We start from the raw sequence: 20,379 nt of genomic DNA, 5'->3' as shown, positions 1-20,379 counted from the left end.
GGTTATGAAGTTCAACCTCCAACTCAAGTAGGGGGCACATCAATGATATGTTTTGAAGGCTAAATTAATAGCAGAATGATAACTACTTAAAGAACTTCTTGTTTAAAACATATTTTTTCATCGTTCAAAATCATTTATATACCTTGTATGAATTAATCAGCTTTCTCAATCTTTTAAAATAATGTTCACCAAATAACTATTATTAAATAATAAAGTATCATATCACCATTGCTATATCAGAAAATAAAAGCTCCCAATTGTTGTAGGAAAATATTATCTCTAATTTAGGATTCCGATCTACATAAAACCAAGCACCTGAGAAATTAACCTGCACATAACGAGTATTTTACTTAACATCATTTTACAATGAACCAATTGTAAAATTTTCTTCCAAACATGCACAAAACATAAACTCTCACCAACTAAAAAATAGCATAAATTTACTAAGGTCAGTTGCACATCTGAAATCAATATCTTGTTAAGATTTTGCTGGTAGATAACTGAAAAACACGTCAATAGAGATAATTTTTAACATTGTTGTTGCGGTTTTTACTGCGCAATGAATGAATCCTAGACAAAGTCCACTTCCATGATCTGACAATTATAGTGGGGGGGGGGGTCTAAGAGAAAATATGAATACCTGCTACCTGCTAACGTCCCGGCTCGAGGTTTCAACGATATAAATTGCAAAAAATGTAAGAATTGCGATAAATGTTTTTATGAATTTTCAGCGCATAATGTGGTGAAAGCGGTGGAAATAAGAAATTTGCCGCTAAAAGCGCATATCTTAAAAAAGTTCAACGCATATATTTCACAATAAATAGGAGAGAATATGATTTAAATAAAAGAAACAAAAATATTTAACAATAGCGCAAGAATGGTGATGAAATAGAAGCAGATCTGGCTGATATGCAGGTGGTCAGAGGTTGAAACTCTGGATACGCAAGTCATTTTTGTGAGAATTTCAGAAAATGTGGTACTTTCACCGATGAAAGACCCAATTTTTACAACTTTTTTCCCAATTTTTCTCTAAAAACAGCAAGTTTGACAATAGTTCATCGCCTTCACCGCTTCACCGGCTCAGCGCTAAAAAATTGCGGGCGTTAAGCGGTGAAAAACATTTTTTTCACCACTATTAACCAAAATTCTTATCAACTTATTTTCCAAGATTTTAGATATCAACTTATTTTAGAATAACGTCATATTTGTTTTAAAAAACTGGTGAGTCTGAAACGCAGAAATGGAGCAATCAGGAATATCAGAGAGCCACTAAATTCTTCAAAAGCATTCAAATTGCTTTCTGCTCCTTTTTGTGCTTTTTCATACATTCTGTAAGTTACGTTAATGATTTTATTGAAAAAAAATAAAAAAGTATTCTTTGTCTCTCTCTGTCTGAAAATCAGTGCTATCCTTCATTTTCGTAATTGTTTTGGTCAGAAACTTGTTTGCACGTCGGAGTTGCTGTATACCTCTACCCAGAAAAAACGGCTTAATGATTTTTTGAAGGAATTTTAATATCATCTTGAAAGATTTTTAAGATATTCCAACTTTTTCAATACAATTCAAGAGAACTTTAATAGTCACTGTAATAGTTCAGAACTGACGCTAAGATGTTTTAATAGATTATTAACATCTTATTCGTCATCTTTCAAATTTGTTATCATTATAAACGTTATCGGATGAAAATTTGAAATTTTATGAATTGAGATAAATTTTGAATCATTTCTCTTTTGAATAATTTTTTTGTCATGGTATTCTCCCGACTGAATGGGTCAGCGCTACGAAGGAGCTTTTGTTTTTACTTTTTTGGCGGGCATACTGCTGTAAGAATTTAAAGTATTGATATGAAAAAAACTCAAGAAATTGCATCACTCTGCAATTCGCATACGAAGTTTCGTTTCGCTAGATATGCGGCACCTTTTCTGTGAAACTTTGACCATGTTCCTCAACCAGAGTTTTAACTGTTTAACTGGATATTAAGCACATCTATGGCAGTGGTAGAGTTCTTAATGCAGGGTTCACTACTCGTCCTTACGCTCTTTCCGGCGTTCCTTCTCTCGTTCTTTAAGTCGATCACATGCGTCTGTAACATTGGAGCACGGCTCATCCAGGTACACATATTTGGGTCCGCAGTCGACATCGTCAATTTGGCATGACACTGCCACTGGACATGTAAACACTCCGGGATGGTTGTCGTCAGAACACGCACTAAAAACCATAGCTGGATAAACCTCAGAATGATTCTACAGTGTTAAAAATCTGTGTATTTTTTTCTATTTTGAAGGATAATTGGTTAACAATTTTTTTTCATGATCAATTATTTTTGTCATCAATTAAAAAAATGAAGATTTTCAAAAAAAAATTAAATATTTGTCACCAACGGACAATTAAGCTGAACAATACCAACTGATAGGGAGACAAGATTTTAAAAATGCCTACTATAATGCAATTTTTGAAAAAAAAATCACAAAAATGACAACTGTAAAAAGGCTCTTTTTAAATTATTATCTTTGAAAACAACAGCATTTTGTAAGGGTTTTGAGAATTAGTTTTGTTTTCTGGAGAAAGACCACAAATTCGAAAATTTAATTTTTAATTGTTCCGACCCCGGTTGTGGGGGGACTATATACTCAAATGGCATTTTTTGTTCAGACAATTTTGACTGATCGATATATTCATCGTAGAGAAATGTGAGTGGTATCATTAAAAAGCATGTCCAGCGTAGAAATCGAAAAATTTTTTTTTGAATTTCGTTTATTTCGAGGAGTTATCGAAGTTTAAATTTTCATGTGAACATGGATATTTGGTTCACTTTTGTTCACTTTTAGCGTAATTTTTGTTTGAGTTAACAATTTTTCTATAAAAAAAATGTTACTTCAAAACTACCTTTCACGCTACAAAATGCATCATTTTGGTGATCCTTAAAGTGGAAAGGCGACTAAAAAGACTAATGCTGGTCTCATAGGGAAATTTACTATCCAAAAATTCGGATTCCATTTGAGAGCTGTTTTTTTTAGAAAAACTTTTACATTTTTTGTTTTTTTTAGGTAACTAAGAGAATAGTCACACTTCATATCGACGTTTCATTAATGACAAACCTCATTTACAGTCCAAAGATGCCCATTGAACATAAAATTAGCTTTCAAGGAATCGCTCATATTTTTTTGTGTTCGAATCTGAGTGTTCGTCTTAATGAAATTTTGATTTTCTTTTGGAGATTTTTTCTGAATTTTTGAAACCCTATGCCATAGACACGTTGCCTAAAACTGCAATGATCTTCCTAAAGAGTATTAAGTGAACCTAACTAGTGCTAGTGGCTGTAGCACCTAACCAAAGAGCGGACAGCTATTGACTGTTAAGACGTCAAAAAAAATTTTTGAAAACATTTTTGAACATTAGCCGATCTTTAATTTATTTTTGCGAACTCTTAGTCAGTCTCAGTGACAAAAGTTCCCCCTCTTTTCTACTGCAACCAAAATTAACCTGGTTAGCTGCTTTATCCTCAATTATTGGTTTTTGACTTCGATGCGACAAGTTTTCATAAATTTTTTAAATTTTTGAATTTTTTTCAAAATTTTGTTTCCTTTTGGAATCTTATGACATTATCTAAAATTGATAGTTCCCGTTCGCTCAGGGAAGACGATAAAAGAATCATGGATAAAGTATTCAGAGAAAAGCTTGTGGATTAAAAGGCTTCGATACTTTCTTCTCGCACTTTTTAACGAAAATTTTGTTTTGCCTGTATTGGTTTTTGTTTTCACAGCCATAAGACTTATTCTGATGCGATGTCTTATTGAAGACTGGCCGACAACAGACAACATTCCTTTCCCATTGAGGCATAACGTATCGTATTAATTGACATCCGTTAAAAGCTATTGAATTTAATGTTGTTGATACTACAGCTTTTCTCAAAAATTTCGAGGGTTTAAAATTTTTGTCCATTATTTGTTGATTTTTTGAGTATTATAGTTACAGAAAGAACAACCTCATCGTTGTTAAAATTTTAATTGAATATAGAAGAGTTTGTTTTGAAAATTTTTTATGAATTGTTAATGAATTCAACACTTTTGTCTCATTTTTTTAGAACTTGCTGTTTTTTATTCTTGCCCAGCGGTCTCATAGGCTTCTAATTGAGGAGTGAATGAATGATATCACTCTATCAGTTCATAGCGAATAGCGTTTCCAAAATTATTTTTTAAGTTCTTTATTTGTATAGTTTTTTGTATAGTTTTTGTAGTTCGTTTCGTCAACTCGTAATTTATTCTCATCATTGAGAGGTCCAATCCAACTCCCTGAAATTCAAAAATTATACTTTCGATTGATATTATGTCGTATTTGCTGTTTTAATTGTTGGACAATATGCGTTTCCATAAATGTTTGTGAGTGGTCAATATTTGTGTTTTTTCTCTCCTTTTACCAAATTCGCGTAATAACAGAGCCCAATTATTTTCCAATAAGGCCAAAGTGATTTTATTTAATCGTTCAGTATAATTTTAGCTCAATTAGTATCGATAACAATTGAAATCAAAAACAATATTTAGACAATAAATTTTAATCAATGGCTTCAATAATTTGTTTTTTTTTTCGCAGATAGACAGGTCCTATCAGTTTCGTAATGACCTTTAGGTAAATTTATTGAGAATTATTCAGTTAAAAGCGACTGATTTTTAAGACGTTTGGAATTATTTGGTTTAAAAGATGTTCATAGATTTTTGAATTTCACCTCATTATTTTTTCATTTTACTTGTTACCTAGTCTAATTAAGGAAAACTCCCATCTGCTGTATAGTTCAGGAAAAGAAAATTTGCGCAGTTAAGGTTTTATCTGATTGCTTTTTGACGTTGTTTTGTATGTCCTTTTACATTTAGATATTAAGTTTTTGCCATTAATTTTTTAGTTTTGCTTCATTTGATTGTTTTTTTTCTTGTAGTCTTTTCATTGGCTGATCTTGTGAGCGCTGTAATGGCATTATTTAATTAAATTAGTAGTTTTGGTGTGAATTGATTTTTTAAAACTCAAACTTCTATTTTTGGTTATCTCTTCATCTGGCTGACAATTAAGTCATAGTTATAGATCAGCTCTGGTTGGAACTTCATGTGCAAACGCACATTAACGAGCCGCATTGTTCTTTTAAATTTCTAAATGGCTTCAGTGAAATTTCACAGACTTCAGCGATAATTTGGTGCAGTAATTAGCGAAGATATTAGGCAACAACGAATAATTCTTCAAAAGTTTAAATTTTGCTTGTAACTTCAATACCAATACGGTAACGCTAACTTCTTGCCGGGTCTGATGCTGGACTATTTTGAGAACGCAAACAATCATCTCTCACCGTTGAGTTTTGAGGTATTTTAGAAAAAAAATTGCAAAAACGGCTTTGTGGAAAACTGCTGTATCGCCGAAAATGTTTTCCTACCGCCAAATTGATTCTAATCCACTAGCCTATAACTTGATCAAAGAAAATGGTTATACAGGTTTTAATATTGATTTTTCAAAAAAGAGTAAATATTTTGGAGATAAGGTGAAAAAATTGTTGTTCCAACGGCACTATAGTGGGAGGAGAGCCAATTAATGCCTAAATGGTTCTTTGTTCAATCAATTTTGGCCGATCAATAAATTAGTTTTAGAGAGTTGTGAGTGGTATCTTTGAAAAAGACCATCCAGCGCAGCATATACAATAAGTTTTTTGTGAATTTCGTTGAATTTCATTGATTTATCGAGATTTGTTATATAAATAGAAGACCGGTTTCCGTTGTTTTTATTCATACTTTCCATGATTTTATATTAAAATTTCATGAATTTTGCTAAAATTTGTTAAAAATTTTCAATAGTAGTGTAGTTGGTTTTACATGAAAAGGTAGAGGAGAGTCGTGGAATCCGTTCATTCGAGTTTTTTTAGTTATAATTTTTGCTAAATTTTCATGAATGTTACTCTTTTTCAACAAAAATTGCACAAAAATTATTTTTTTCAGCCCTTTTTTAAAGAAACAATTCAAACAACAGAAAGATAGTTTTACATGGGCTCCCTAAAAAAATTATTGATTTTTATATTGTCGATATTTTGCTAACTCAACCAGATACGTATTCAGTAAGCATCATTAAGTTTTGATATAATAAAAAATATCACCTGCAAAATTATCTATTTCGCAATTATTTGGAATAGTTATTGCTTTAGTGGTACGCGCAGCTACATTAGGGCTAATTTTCTTTCCCTTCAAGGACTCTTACAAAAAAATTTTCGGATTGCAGGTTGTCTTTCTGATAATTTTTTTTTTGTAAATTGTTTTCTTTAAATTTTCTTTAAATTATTTAGCTGCGAGACTGATTTCAAATTAAAATGAACTTGATGCAAATCTAATTGACTTGAAACTGAGCTCAAATGAGGATTTTTTAAATACACACACACACACACATATATATATATATATATATATATATATATGTTTATATATATAATATTTATATATATTTATAAATATATTTATATATATATATATAAAAATATTTATATATATATATATATATATTTATATGTATATATATATATATATATATATATATATATATATATATATATATATATGGATTTCAGGAAGAGCTCATTGTTTTCATTGCGCAGTGTTTTTGTAAACTTAATATGATTTATCGTATTTTCCCTGCTTTTGCTACTTTGCATCTCACGACTTAGTCTCATTATAAATGAATCAAGCCCATCGACTTTATTTGGTAAAAGAAAAATTAATCCATGTTTTCAGCTGATCTTTAATGGTTCTAATGACTTTGAATGTATTTTTTATTCAAAAATTAGTGAACCGTTAAACTATGTCTCTTTATCTTTTTTATCTTCTGTCAACTTGTATTTGATTCTTGCTAAAAACAGCTCAAAAACTTTTTCCAAAAGAATTAAAATTTCAATGTTCGGTACTAACCATCTCCAAAAACGGGATGACGTTTTTACATGCGTGCTCAGAATTGAGTTTGCTTTTTGTTTACTTGACAAATTATCACATTAATGACAGGTTCAATAGGCATTGAAAGAACGCGCCATGGAAAAAATATATAGTTTTTGCGGATCTTTTTGGTTTGTGACAGCTGCAACAACATTGTATCTCAAATTTTATTGGATATTTTTTACCAGTATTTTTCGTCTTTTTGTAGTTTTAGAAAAAATTTTGATAATGAAAGACTGCAATGGCTTACTTTAGACGTATTATTGAACCAATTAAGTTTTAAAGTTTTATTCACGTTCAAATTTTGATTACTGTCCGTATTTTGTTTTTTTGGCCTGGCGACATAATCTCACTAATAACTAATAGGCAGCCCACTCGGTTTCGTAAGGAGTCGCAAGATGATCTGTTTCTGTTTTTAGTTGAAAATTTAAAAAAGTTTGCCACTTATTAATCTTCCTTCTGTCAATATGTACCTAGAAACTGGAAAAATAATGTTGCATCATTTTTCGGGCGAGCTATAACTGTATGTTCATAAGTGTTTTATTTTCAACTATTAGTTTTTTGGCTTTGATACTGCACATTTTCCATTTTTGAGGTCGCATGTTTTTTCCTTAACACAATATCACAACAATGGGGAAGTCTCTTTAGCGTTGAAAGAATGCCCAATGGAACCTATTTAAAGTACCGTGATCTGCTTACGGTTTCAATGGCTGTCACTTTAATTTATTGTGTCTTAATATTACCTGTTCTTTGAGTCCTTTTTGTGGACGAATGAAATTTTCTGATTAATGACAAATCACAATTGCTTTACCAACGGGTCTCAATTGCTCCTTCAATTAAACCTCACTAGTAATAAGATTTATAAATGATTGGCTGAAGAAGTGTTTGCTATATCCTCATTCGAAGTCCGGCTAACCAAATCCTTGCCAAGACACCAACTGCTGAATGGATTCGCTCTCAAGATGAAAAAAAGTGCACCAACATGCAATCCTAACAACTGTAGAGAAATGACCTAAAAGAAACGTTAGGTGAGATCTCTTTAAGGATTTGGGACTTTCTGTTGTTCAACAACAACAAACAATGACGGGCAAATAAATAGAAAAAAGCTGTAATTCTACCCAATGTTCTACCAAAAAAGGCAATGGCCTTGAGATTTCCAGTTCTAGTTTTACGAGTTGGATTATCTGGGTCTCACATGGCATAATTCAAGTATCACAAAAATCTCACAGCAAAGCATCAAAAAGGTAGACGCGTCCGTATACATTCACAAACAAGGGTTTCCGATGAAATTAAACTAGCATTAAATTCTAAATTCTTAAAGAAAGCAATTCTTAAAAATATCAATTGCCAAAAATTGAAATGCGTACTGATAGCATGTCAGAACATTTTGCTGAAACACAAAAGGGCAAGGAATCCTATTTTTCAGCAATTGATCTTAAATAAATCTATAGCCAATTACAAATAGACGAAAATTCATCAAAACATTGATCATCTGCGGGGAATCAGCGAGAACATAAAGATTTAAAACGGGATTCTCTGGTCTAACAAAAATGCCGACAGAATATCAGAAAGCGATGGACTATACTCTTGTGGGACTTCAAAACACATTTTGCTTTTCAGACAATATTATAATCGTTAGTGCCGGATCTAAAGCCGAACAACTGAAATATGTCAACTGTTGCTTACAACAACTAGATGAAGACAATTTGCGCATTAATCTCCAAAAAAGCCATTTGGCCAAATTTGAAAAACAATGGTTGGGTCATATTTGTTCTCAATCTGGTTTTCCCTCTTGAATCCAAAACAGCTGCGATTTTGACAATATCACCAGCAAATACTTTTAAAAGACTGAGATCACTTTTAGGCTCAGTACATTACATCAAAAATTATTTAATATATCTTGCACAATTAAGTCTACCAATGGGACCACAATTGAAGAAAACTACGAAATTTATTTGGACAGATGAACATGAGAAAAACTTCAATGAATTTAAAAATAAAAGCAAAGGTAGCACTTAAAATCGCCATTTTAACCTTAATTTTGAGGCTACAAGTGGCCTGTCAGGCTCAGAAACATTGTTAGGGACATGAAGAAGCAAGAGACCGCGAAAAAAGAAGGAGACTGTACAATCAGTTGCGGAAACTATTCAACATAGAGAGGGTTTTAACGAGCCTATTTAGGATACATCACCAACGTTCTTGTGAAGTTGCTCTCCCAGATATCCTAATGAGCGGTGGAGCTGCTATTGAATCAAAATTTGCCCAATGTAGGAGAAATGACTGCAGTGCATGAGGCTGAAAATGATATTAGCAACGACAACTTATAGATGATTCTATCTTAAAACCTCATTATGATTCATCAGTAGCTAATATTGTATTATTATTTAATCGGGGAATAATTTCTCATTTTCTTATTTTATTTTATTTTGATTTATTGTGATCTAAAAGTCTCCAAATTTGGGGAAGTACAAAGCAAAACGGTCATTCCTAGCTAGATCTCATGTTATTATTCTTCATTTCAAGTGCAGTTTGTTTTAGTTCAATCAATTTTTAATTCTGATGCCTTAATTGGACATACTTTTTCCTAAGTTGTGAAAGATTTGTCTGCTCACGTTGTAAACAATTCTTTATATTCATCTTAAAGTTCTTATGACGCATGATTAAAGTTATGATCAATAATACTGCTGTTAATTACTTGAAAATACTTTCATTCTTCTCGTTTTGGTGGCTGAAATTCAGTTGATAATGTTAACTTGCCAAATGAGCCATGTTTTCTTATGTAGAATTAGGCAACGTCAATTGTGCCGCAATATCTACTTGATAAAATATTCCGATTTTCTACTCGAAACAAAATTGGTGGTCATTCGCGTTGCCAATTTCAATCTGAATTCTAATCTTGAAATGCGCAATTGCACTACAAAATCTACTAAACAAAACGACAAGTTCAACTACACACAACCCCTAAATAAAACCGACGGTTTTGACATGAGCAAAAAAGATCTATAAATTTGGCATAAATGATGAAAAACGAGAATTCTTGAGCTTATATTTGACCAAAATATCGAATTGCTTTCCTTCCACATTTTTCGAAATTTTGTCGTTTTTATCAGCGAGGGATGGGCATACTCCTTGGGCGGCTAAGGTTTTGGAAGTTGACTCATTTATTGAGAATAAGTCTTTGGAAATCTGGTTTGGGGGTGTCAATATTGACTGTAAATACACGGTGGTCGAGCATGCTTGTCTAGCTAAAATAATTTCATTGCTCAAGAAGACTTACTAATGCGGTTCAGGAACTTGAACATAAGCATTCCCATCATTTCCATCACCCGATGACCCTTCCAGCTTTTTTAGGGATTGGGAATGGAACGGGAAGTGGCACAACTGCATGCTTTCGGAAAGACACACGTCCTCAAGTCCCATGCACCATTCTGGATGGCAAGGTGCCACATTTTCAAGATTTGCCGTTGAGGCATCAAAGAATCCGTTCTCATCAAGCTGCGTTGGACACCAGTATTCCAAATCTGGAAAATAGAAGGTTGAAACTTGAGGGAAATTTATACAATGAATAAAATAAAGGCATACAATTTAAACATTATCAATTAGTTGAAAAGAAATTAGTTGGGACGATAATATGAGTAACCGCACAGATTTAAATCGTATGCACAAGAATATATACAAGCAGCCGCGGTTGGATCATTATATTTGATAACAAGGAGGCTCGGTAATGTGCGTTCGCACATAATGTTCCGATCACGCTCATCCACGTTTTGATTTAATTTTCTACCAAATGAGGGGGAGATAGAAAACTATCAAAAAATCTCAATCTCACATATTGATCAATAATAATTGGTGTATGAATAAAAAACTGCTTCCGTTTCAAATCACTTATTAATGCCACATTAGTAGGCCCTTGAGACCAGGGCCTTTACAACCAAAATTCAATGCCTTCTGAAAAAAAACTACATAATAACGAAGTCAAAATAGTGTCAAATAAAACCTATACTAAACAAATTAATTTGTTCTTCAATAAAAAACATAACTGAATAAATGTCGGAAGCATTGCTCTCGAACGAATAGTGGGAGCTCTAATCAATTGAAGCCTGCTTCAGTCGGGAGGGGGGAGGGAGGGAAGGGGAGCCTAAATGAGACCAAGAAGTTCAATAGAGGGCTTCAAATAACCACATTAGAGGATAACAAATACCACAATTAAAATTTAAAGTAAAAAATGACACCAGTTTCAGCGCACTTTTCATTTGAATTTAGTATTAAATTGCCGCCAATTGAGTTCAGCTGCTTCAAATTGTGGTTTAGAGAGAATTTTAGATCACGCAAAGCTCAAAAAGTCAAGGGCGGAAAAGTAACTCGAAAAATCAAAATTTTTCATAAAAAGACACAAACAGTTACAATATTTGCTATGTATTTCGTTCAAAAGCAATTAAACTTGGAACCAGTTTCTGATGAGACTTGGTACAAGCAGACCAAAAAGGACAAAAACGATGAAGTTTAAAAAAATTAATTTTGGGTTTCCTTGAAAACAAATAATTTCAGAAAATTGAAACAATAAGATATCAAATTAAATTTTAAAATAGACTTCTGTTCATTCAAACCGCAATGCGAGTACTTTGAGACCTATCATTGTTTAGAATTCGTCACATGTCAACAAAAACAAGCTATAATTCAAACGAAAAAAACTTCCATTAGGTTTTGCAACAAAACGGCATCGAATACGTTAAAACCATACCCTAATCCGTAAAAAGATAAAATCAACTGTGCCTTCTTTGAGCAACAATTATGAGGAAGGTGGCCTTTTTGAAAATAATGACAAAAAGTAATAAGTATTACAAAGAAAAACAAAAACAAAGAGGGAAACTTATTAAATACATATGTGTTTTAAGAAAACAATTAATGGCAGAGTCATAAAAATATTAGCAATCAACTCAACTTCATATAAAAAATCCTTTTTCATAAGAAAATCATTGAGGTCTGTCGTTGAGCAAAACGTCAATCGTATACAAAACGAACAAAGAATAAACAAAAATCAATAACGAAAAAAATAATTAATTTGTGAAAAACCCGTAACGAAAGCGTTAGGACAATAGGCAATGCATTATAAACCTTAGATATGAGAGATATACTCAATTGCTCCTTTCTTCAACTCAAAAAATTGATATGCAACTTGCAGTCAATGAGACAAGGTATTAAATAGGCAAAACAGAACAGAAAAATAACAAAAATCTATATATATTTTTGAAGTATTTGGTTCCAAAAAACTTCAGCTACCAGTTGAAATTAGTAAATGGCATCCTCTGTTCTTCCATAGGAAGCCGCATTTCATAGGAGGCTTGAAATTATCCCGAACTTCGATTTGTTTCGATATGTTTTATAGTGCCTTTCTTCAACGCCAAAACTTGCTTAAACTGCATTATTTGAGGTTAGGTAAAAAACAATCGAAACAAAACAGTGCAAACTGAAAAAATACGTTTATCATTTTTTAAAAATATTTGATTTCAAAGTCATGAAAAATTTTAGCTCTGAACTAAAACTAAAGCATGATTTTTTTTTCACCCAGAAGATGCCGCTAAGACCTAAAAATTATCCAAAATTTGTCAAAAAAGAACAGAAGACTAACAAACAACGACAAATTATTTAAAAAATTCCAATAAATTCCTCCAGAAGACAGTGTCCAAGCAGTTAAAACCATAATCTATCACTGAAAAGCTAATGTGTTCAATTATGCCTCCCTTTTAAATGCCAATAAGGTGAAATGTCATATGACCTGTCAATAATGTGACAACAGATAGAACAGAACCTGAACAATGGGTGAAAATCAAAAGTAAAGAAAAAGTCCGAAAACTCGTAGTATCGGAGCTGAAAAACCATTACTTAAAACGTAAAGTAAACGTAAGAATTAATTTTTTATCATTAGAAACATGATGCCACCTGTTTTTTCTGACCGTAAGCTAGAATTTGGCCAAAAACACAGAATATTTCACAAAGCTCAATAATCCATTGCTTACTTTTAAAAAAGGAATTTTAAAAGTCAAAATGACCATAAGTATTTGACTGAAAAAAGATAGTTTTCCATGAAACTCCCTAGGAAGGCAACTGTACCTTTCAAAACCTCTAACACTCAGTTTAATCTGTATTTCATTATCTCTGAGGGGAGCAGTTCGAACTCTCTGCTCTGATCTTATAACAGAACACAGAAAAAGATAAAATACTTCCTTAGTTATTTAAATAATGAATTTGGTTGATTTGATGTTCTTTGCTTGAAATTAATTTTATACATCTCCAAGGTGTTCAAAAATCTCAAATGGTTACTGTAGATTTAATGAAAATTTTCGCAAAAAAAAAGAATTTAGAAAAGAATTTATTTTTCTGTTTTTAGATTGACATTTTCGAATGTTTTTCTTTGCCTTTTTAGAGCCCTGAATTTTCTGAAGACACCAATCTTCCGCGAAGCTTTTTTGATGTACAGAAAAAACTGCTTCATCTTATAGTTTTCATTCAGCAGGAAGCAGAGAGACGAATAGAAATATTTTTAAAAGAATTTTGAGGAAAAATCAAAATAATTGATCTTTTGTTGGTCATATATTTTAAACTGTGAGTTTTTAGGCTTGAAAATGTAGAAAATTACGCAAAACTCTCCATTTAACTTAGCTAAAGTGTTACAAATTTTCCTGTTTGTTTCTCTCTTAAATTTCAGCGTAATGTGTTTCCCCGAGCGACGTTTTTTCCTTCTCAATTTTTCTGTACGATGCGTAAACAATAAGCGAAAATTTGACTGCAGAAAAAAGCCATCCTCGCTTTTATATTTCCCCAATGAATTATCCCACTGAAAAAATTTTGGAACGAAAAAGGTTTTCTGTTTTTCTGGTGAACTTTGATTATAATTTGGATGATGTAGTATTTTATACATTTGTGACTATTTTTCACCGCGAACAACATTTCAATTTTTCCTTTTGGAGCTTGCAAAGGGCAATCAAAAACAAAAATTAAATTTTCTATCAAAAGAGTCTACGTGTTTCTTGTTTATCAAAATTTTCAAATTGGTAGCAACTTACAAGTTGATTGTACACCTTATAAGAACAAGTTAAATCTTTACCATTTGAGAACTTAAAAGTAGAAAAAATTTGGCTTTTAGAAGTTATTGGCAGAAAAAATTAAAGGGCGATATGTATCGTCTTATAACAGCTCGCAAGAATCTTATAGGATCTTATAAGTTAATCAGCAGTACTTCGGCCGTGGTGATGGACGCACGAACGCCTGATGAACGGACGAAAGTCTGGACATAGTCAATTTTAAACACAAAAAGAACGCACGAAATGTCTGGGATGGCTTGGACAAGCGTGTTTTATCTGGGAGGCTCTGAACATGCCGACTTTTGATGTGAGAACTCAATTTGAGGAGTTGATATGAAAATAGGAATAACCTTGAAGGTCGAGCCTTTTGAGAAAATGTTTTCTGTCTTCTTCAGTGGCTCGCTTGCATGCATAGTACTCGTTGATGTTGTTTCCACCCCCCGGGCAGTACTTGAAAGGGGTCTTGCACCAGGCGTCCTTGTGATGATTCCGCTGTCGATCCTTCACACGCTCGAATTCGCTCACGGTACTACAGTTAATTTTGAGGGCTTTTTCGTAGGTCTTCACTCCTTGTTCCAGGTCTTTCACACACCAAGTGAACACCTTTAGTAATGTACATGTTAGAGGAGGTCTTTACGGGAGGCAACAACTGAAAATGGACCAGAATCTCCAAACTTGCAAGCCTTGTTTTTTATCATAACACCAACTGGTCGTAAGATCTCAAACTTGAATATCGCTTATAACCATTTCTCGTTCTTTCTTGTTCCGTAAGCCTTCATTTCTCTAACCAAGTCTAAGAATAAGTTTGACAAGGCGTTTATCTTACACACTAAAAATACCTTAACTTTATTTAGTGTGCTCATTTTTTGATCTCTCGCTCTCTGTCATTCATATAACAGTAAAAAAGATCCCCTAGGTCTATATACAAATACCATGTGAGGAAAAAGGTGAACAACCAATAGTCAGAACATGTATGTTTATTTTGTACGTCGTTTTCGGTCTGGTCTGTAATAGTTAGCTGGATGCTTTTCAACTCTGGTTATGCCTTAGAGTAAGAGAAATTTATTTACCTCTCGGAATTTGTTTTTTTTTCGTTAATTGCAATTTTGTGGCATTTTAAATTTTGGAATCTCAGTTTCATCGGTTTTTTTAAATGTATTAATTAACCTTTTCTTGCTCTGGCCCTCCGCAAGGTTCCTCTTCGGAAGTGTAGACATTTTTCTTCAGTGCTTTCTCACGAGACAATTCCTCCGCGTCTTGCTGAAAATTTTCCTCGTTTTTCTGCCCCTGAGACTTTTCGACTATTCCCAGTCCATTTTGAAGAGCGGCCCCAGGATTGGGATCCCCGGGCTCAAGTTTGGAGTCCCCACGATTCCCAAAGACATCGCCGGGATCTCGATTTTTGACTGAAAATAGATAGTACCGTAAACTTAAATCGGTGTCCCTCTTTTTCAACACTATTTGATTAACCCTTTATCATTTCGCCCCGGTTTTTTCAGCCCTGTACATTTGACTTCGATTTTAATCCCTTTTTAATATGGTGTTAAAATTAATACTGTAATTATTTGGCCACGCCACGATGGTCAGGCCAATGCCTCAGCTGCCCATGGAATTTGATATGAAACTATGACAACTGAAAATGGGATCAAACAATCCATTAATTATAAAAAAAACGTGCTTGTACTGTCGACCGTGGGGTGAAATGATGTTGTTCTTACGAAAATACCAAATTTAAAGAAACAAACTGCAAAAATGAAGCTAACCCGTAAACTTTTGATTTTACCAACATTTTTTAATTGGTACAGATCTATTGTCCTCTGGAAACTGCCAACCAGATGAACATAAATTGTGCTCATAAAAGTGAGTGTTTGAATCACCTAATGTGATTTTCTGAACTTCTAATGATTCCTACAAAGATAGTATTGAATCCGGGATGGTAAGGAAACGATTTTGCGCATTACAACACAAAGCCCCATAAGTAATAAACGTCGAAAAATTCTCGAAAGGTAACAAATGACCGGAAAAATTTCAGCTCACTACCGAACCCGGTTTTCATACATTTTCCTTCACGCTAACTTGGAGCATTTTTAAAACGTGTAAGGTTATCGCTACAGCGCTTGTCTAACATAAATTTAGTTTTTGCTTTATGAAAACTTTTTGGTTGACCAATTTGAATTTTCAATAATATTTTTTGTCGTCGTGATCTTGAAATTTGCCTTATATTAAACGTTAAATGTATTTTGACGTGAAGCGCGTGACCTTCATTTTGTTCTAATAAACGCGACAATTTGTGAAAAAATTTGTTTGCAAACTTCTAGTGATTCCTGCAGCAAAAAATGGGGCGCATCAGCCAGTACAATTATATATATATATATATATATATATATATATATATATATATATGTATATATATATATATATATATATATATATATATATATATATATATATTAAAAAAAGTTTTTTCCTTGATTTGCAGTCCCCTATGGCCCCCAATTTCTACTGGTCTGCTGATATTCTGCAGGTTATTGTCATAAAAACCCAGAATATGCAAAGAAAATTTTAAAAAAGTTTTAGGCTAAACGTTGAAATATGGTTTTTTGCAGCAAACACTTCGTAAAAGTTTGTCTAACTTTTGCCCCAACTCCGATAAAATTTTAGGGACAAGATATTGGCAATTTTACAAAGAATTGCATCTTTAACCGCTCAATCCAAAGGTCAAAACATCAACATTATGTGTTCTAATCGCTGCTGCTACAGAGCCAATCGTCCCGTAACACAATAAAAACATTAGTCCTGACTTTGTTAAGAAAAACAACTATATCTAACGTTTGCAATAATTAATTATCTTACCTGAGTTTTAAAGAAAACCAGCGAAATGAAGTTAATACCCTTTCGTTCACTTTAGAACAGATTTTTTTTTTCGTACATGCGATTTGCGTTTCAAGATTGTGCAACTTTTTTGCTCCACCGTTTTCTTGTCTCAATTTTTATCATCAACTCAAGAAGATAGTGTTAAGATCAGTTTTGCTCCTAAACTAAAATGGTAGCAACTAATTTAGTCTTAGATGTCTTTTTCTTTTACGCAATTTTTTTTAAAATTGCACAATTTCACTTTTCAAGGACTTTTTTATTGAGTTTTTGAACTTTGAATAATCTAAAAAACGGAAATTAATTCAATTTTTGAAGCAGAAGGCATAAAAAAAGTCATTTTTTGCTGCCAAAACTCAGACAAAAAAAATCCTTGAAAAGCATTTCACCATAAAAAATAAAATAATTTAGTGATCAGCGAAAATCTTATTTTTTGAATTTTCGAAAATTTTTATGAAATTATAGCCCATTTGTTGTTCGAGAGTAGTCAATTCGACGTTTTTTTGTATTAAAAAGATATTGATAATTGATAAGGTTTCTTATCGATAATGTGATAAGGTGAATTGATAAGGTGAAAAGTAATTGATAAGGTTTCTTTTTTGATTTTTTATTGAAAATATTACTGAAAAACGCAATCTAAAATGCCTTAAAATTATTACAAATGGCGACTTTTTGCAATTATACAGCTAAAACGTATTTTTTATTTCTTACATTCACAACTCATTTTACTTATTTCAACAAACTCCGCCAAGTTCTTGGACCAGAAAGTAACCGAAAATTGATTGACGTCAATTGCGGTGAGTGTGAGTTAGATAAGCGTTGATTTTACCTAGTATAGCGTTTATTTCAGCGTTTATTTAGTTTTAAGCGTTGATCTCACAAAAAAGTGATTGAACATGTGTTGATCTTACCTATTTTGATTGCTTAAATTTTGCCTGAATTTCAGGGTAGCAGTGAGTAAACTAGTTAAACTAGTGTTAAAAATGTAGTTGTGCCGTGTGAGTGAGTCTCACCAGCTTACATGAGCTTCATCAGTGAAAAAGGTTTACATTTTTAAAAAAAATCAAAACTTTTCATTTAAATTTTAACTTTAATGATTTTACCGCGGGGTGCGAGTCTGAAAGATGAGTTTTTTGTCGACAGAGTTCATCAGTACGCTCACATTATCACTGCTTAATATAAAATTCCCTAGTTTCTTGGAAATTGTTGTCTCAATAAATTCTCGTTTTTATCGTTTTTTTAAATAAATAGGCGCTAAAAATCAGCACAGATTTCAAATTTATTCAAATTTTATAATTAATTCAGTGCAATATGATTTTTTTGTCAAAAAATTGTTTGACAAATGAAAAAATAGGGGGACGTAGCTGGTGGTGAAAAGTATTTGATCGAAATTTGACAAGAAAATTGAATTAAAGTGTTCCTATCTAAACCCCACTGCTGATTTTTACCAAAAATTAACGCAATCATTGCATTCCTCATCAGTTAAGATGCGTGATTTTAGTGTCATGCCTATTAAAAAAACCTTCCTGGGGAAACCAAGGGCTGGTAGCACAGTGCTAGAAGAGGTGGTAAGCCTGCAGGAGGTCAGTGGTTTGATTATGAGAGACAAACGCCTAAGCGATGCAACCATATGCAACGTTTTGAAAACCTAAAATTGTGTAAGATGAAGGCTTAGAACAGCTAACTTATGAAGTAAGAACTCAGTAAGATCTACATATAAAATTGATTAAATTATTTAAGATCAATGCTTAAAAGCGCTAAAATTAAGTTAAGTGAGTTTTTAGGACAAATTCATTGCTTTTGTCATCCTACAAGGTAGGTGGTTTTACAGACCAACTTATAATAAAAACAGTTTTGGGAAAATATAGGGTATAATTTCAAAGTGGTAGAAGAGGCGGCAAGTCTAAAGGAGGTTTGGGGCTACATAATGAGATACGATAATCTAAGTTTTGCAAACAAGTAAGATCGACGTTTGGAAAATCTAAATTAATGTGAGATCAAAGCTTAAAAAAGCTAATTTTAGTAAGATCTAAGCTTGGAATTGCTAAACTGCAATTCTTATTCCTGATCTATGCTTGGAAACGCTAAAATCATTAAAGATAAGCAGTAACTAGCGTTGAAAATTCAGCGCAATGAACACTTTGCTTGAAAATTGTCAGATTTTTGGGTTTCCAATACTAATTTTGAAATGCAAGGTACAGCTTATTTTACATAATTCTGCTATAATTCGTCAGGCCGAGTTGTGAATTTCATTGCTAAGTTTTTGTATCTCAAGGTATTTACGGCTTATCTGACACCTTTGCCGCCATTCTTACTTAGTTTTGGGGCGAAATGACGAGGACGCCTCAGATCAAGAAATATTCCGTGCTATTGTTGGAGTAAAAGTCCTATACAAAATTGTCATGGGGCGAAGCCCAGGTTCAGGTCTAGATCGAAGCGTCCTCTGATCAGACTATTGTGCGCTCAAAATTTAGTATGTTCTCGAAATTCTCTCGAAGCCAACTCTGAATATTTCTGTGCGTTTGTAACCTCATATGATCTGACATTCGTGCGTTCAAAACCTGCTATGATCAGACTATAGTGCGTTCGAAGAATTCGAGTAAACAATGCGGTTGTGTACTCGAAGATGGTCTGATCAGAGGCCGCTTGGTGCGGACACCTCAAACTGAGAGAGACTCAAAAACTGTAAAATATTCAAACCTCCGTGGAACCCATTTCCAACCAACTCTGCTGCAAACTGACTTTCTGGTCCTGCAAGATGAGGTCGATACTGCCCATTTTCACGCTTACTGATTCCTGATAATTTTTTAGTCCTTTTTCGGTAGTTATGATAACCTGCCAAGTAAGACGGCATAAACAGGAGTTTCTTGTGCTCAAAAGCTGATATTTGGACCAGTTCGCGTGAATGCAACCTCTGATGACCGCTGATGACTTTTGCTGTTGTTGCGTTATTTAATCCGCTGCTCAGGTAACGTTTGTCCAAGATTCCCGGAGGCACCCCCTGACATGATAAAATTTGGCTGCCGAAAACGATGAACAAAGAGCATAAACTAAACTTTATCAGATTTATTTTTGGAGCACTTTTTGAGTGAGCAGCCTCCATAAAGGTCAGGTGTTTTTGGGCACGCAAACCCCCAACACACACACAACTGGTCAATTAACCGAAAAAAGTCAAATTATCCGCGCTTGAGAACTTGGAAACGTAAGCTTTTCTCGATTAAATTTCGCGCGGTACATCTACAATTTCAAATCAAACGCAACAAAACGCAATTTATGCAAAACGATCACATTTTAAAACATTTTTGGGAAGTTAAAAATAAATACAGCGGAAAGAAATGAATTAAAAGGCGGCTAAAGTACAAAATGAGACTGTAAAAACGTGATAAGACTTTAGAATCGCACAAAATTTTGCTGAACAAGTTAAAGTTTACTTTTCATGAAGGAAGCAAAAAATGTTCCAACTGCTTAAATGGATG

At 33.2% G+C, this 20,379-nt stretch overlaps 2 protein-coding genes across 2 annotated transcripts in view; both read right to left on the bottom strand.

Annotated features, from left to right (window-relative positions):
• LOC142341558 (late histone H2A.1-like) overlaps nucleotides 1-20,379 on the bottom strand; it is a 305,796-nt gene that overhangs the window by 124,106 nt on the left and 161,311 nt on the right. The window lies entirely within an intron of this gene.
• On the bottom strand, nucleotides 1,761-20,275 carry LOC142340844 (uncharacterized). Its single transcript, XM_075391586.1, has 5 exons — nucleotides 19,604-20,275; nucleotides 15,200-15,438; nucleotides 14,383-14,635; nucleotides 10,228-10,471; nucleotides 1,761-2,208 (listed from the first exon to the last, which is right to left on the bottom strand). The coding sequence occupies exons 1-5, from the start codon at nucleotides 20,004-20,006 to the stop codon at nucleotides 2,022-2,024; spliced, it is 1,326 nt and encodes a 441-aa protein (XP_075247701.1). The 5' UTR covers nucleotides 20,007-20,275; the 3' UTR covers nucleotides 1,761-2,021.

This window comes from Convolutriloba macropyga, chromosome 6 (genome assembly GCF_964194025.1).
Source record: "Convolutriloba macropyga chromosome 6, txConMacr16.3, whole genome shotgun sequence".
Taxonomy (NCBI): Eukaryota; Metazoa; Xenacoelomorpha; order Acoela; family Convolutidae; genus Convolutriloba; species Convolutriloba macropyga.
This window is presented reverse-complemented; position numbering and strand designations above follow the sequence as displayed.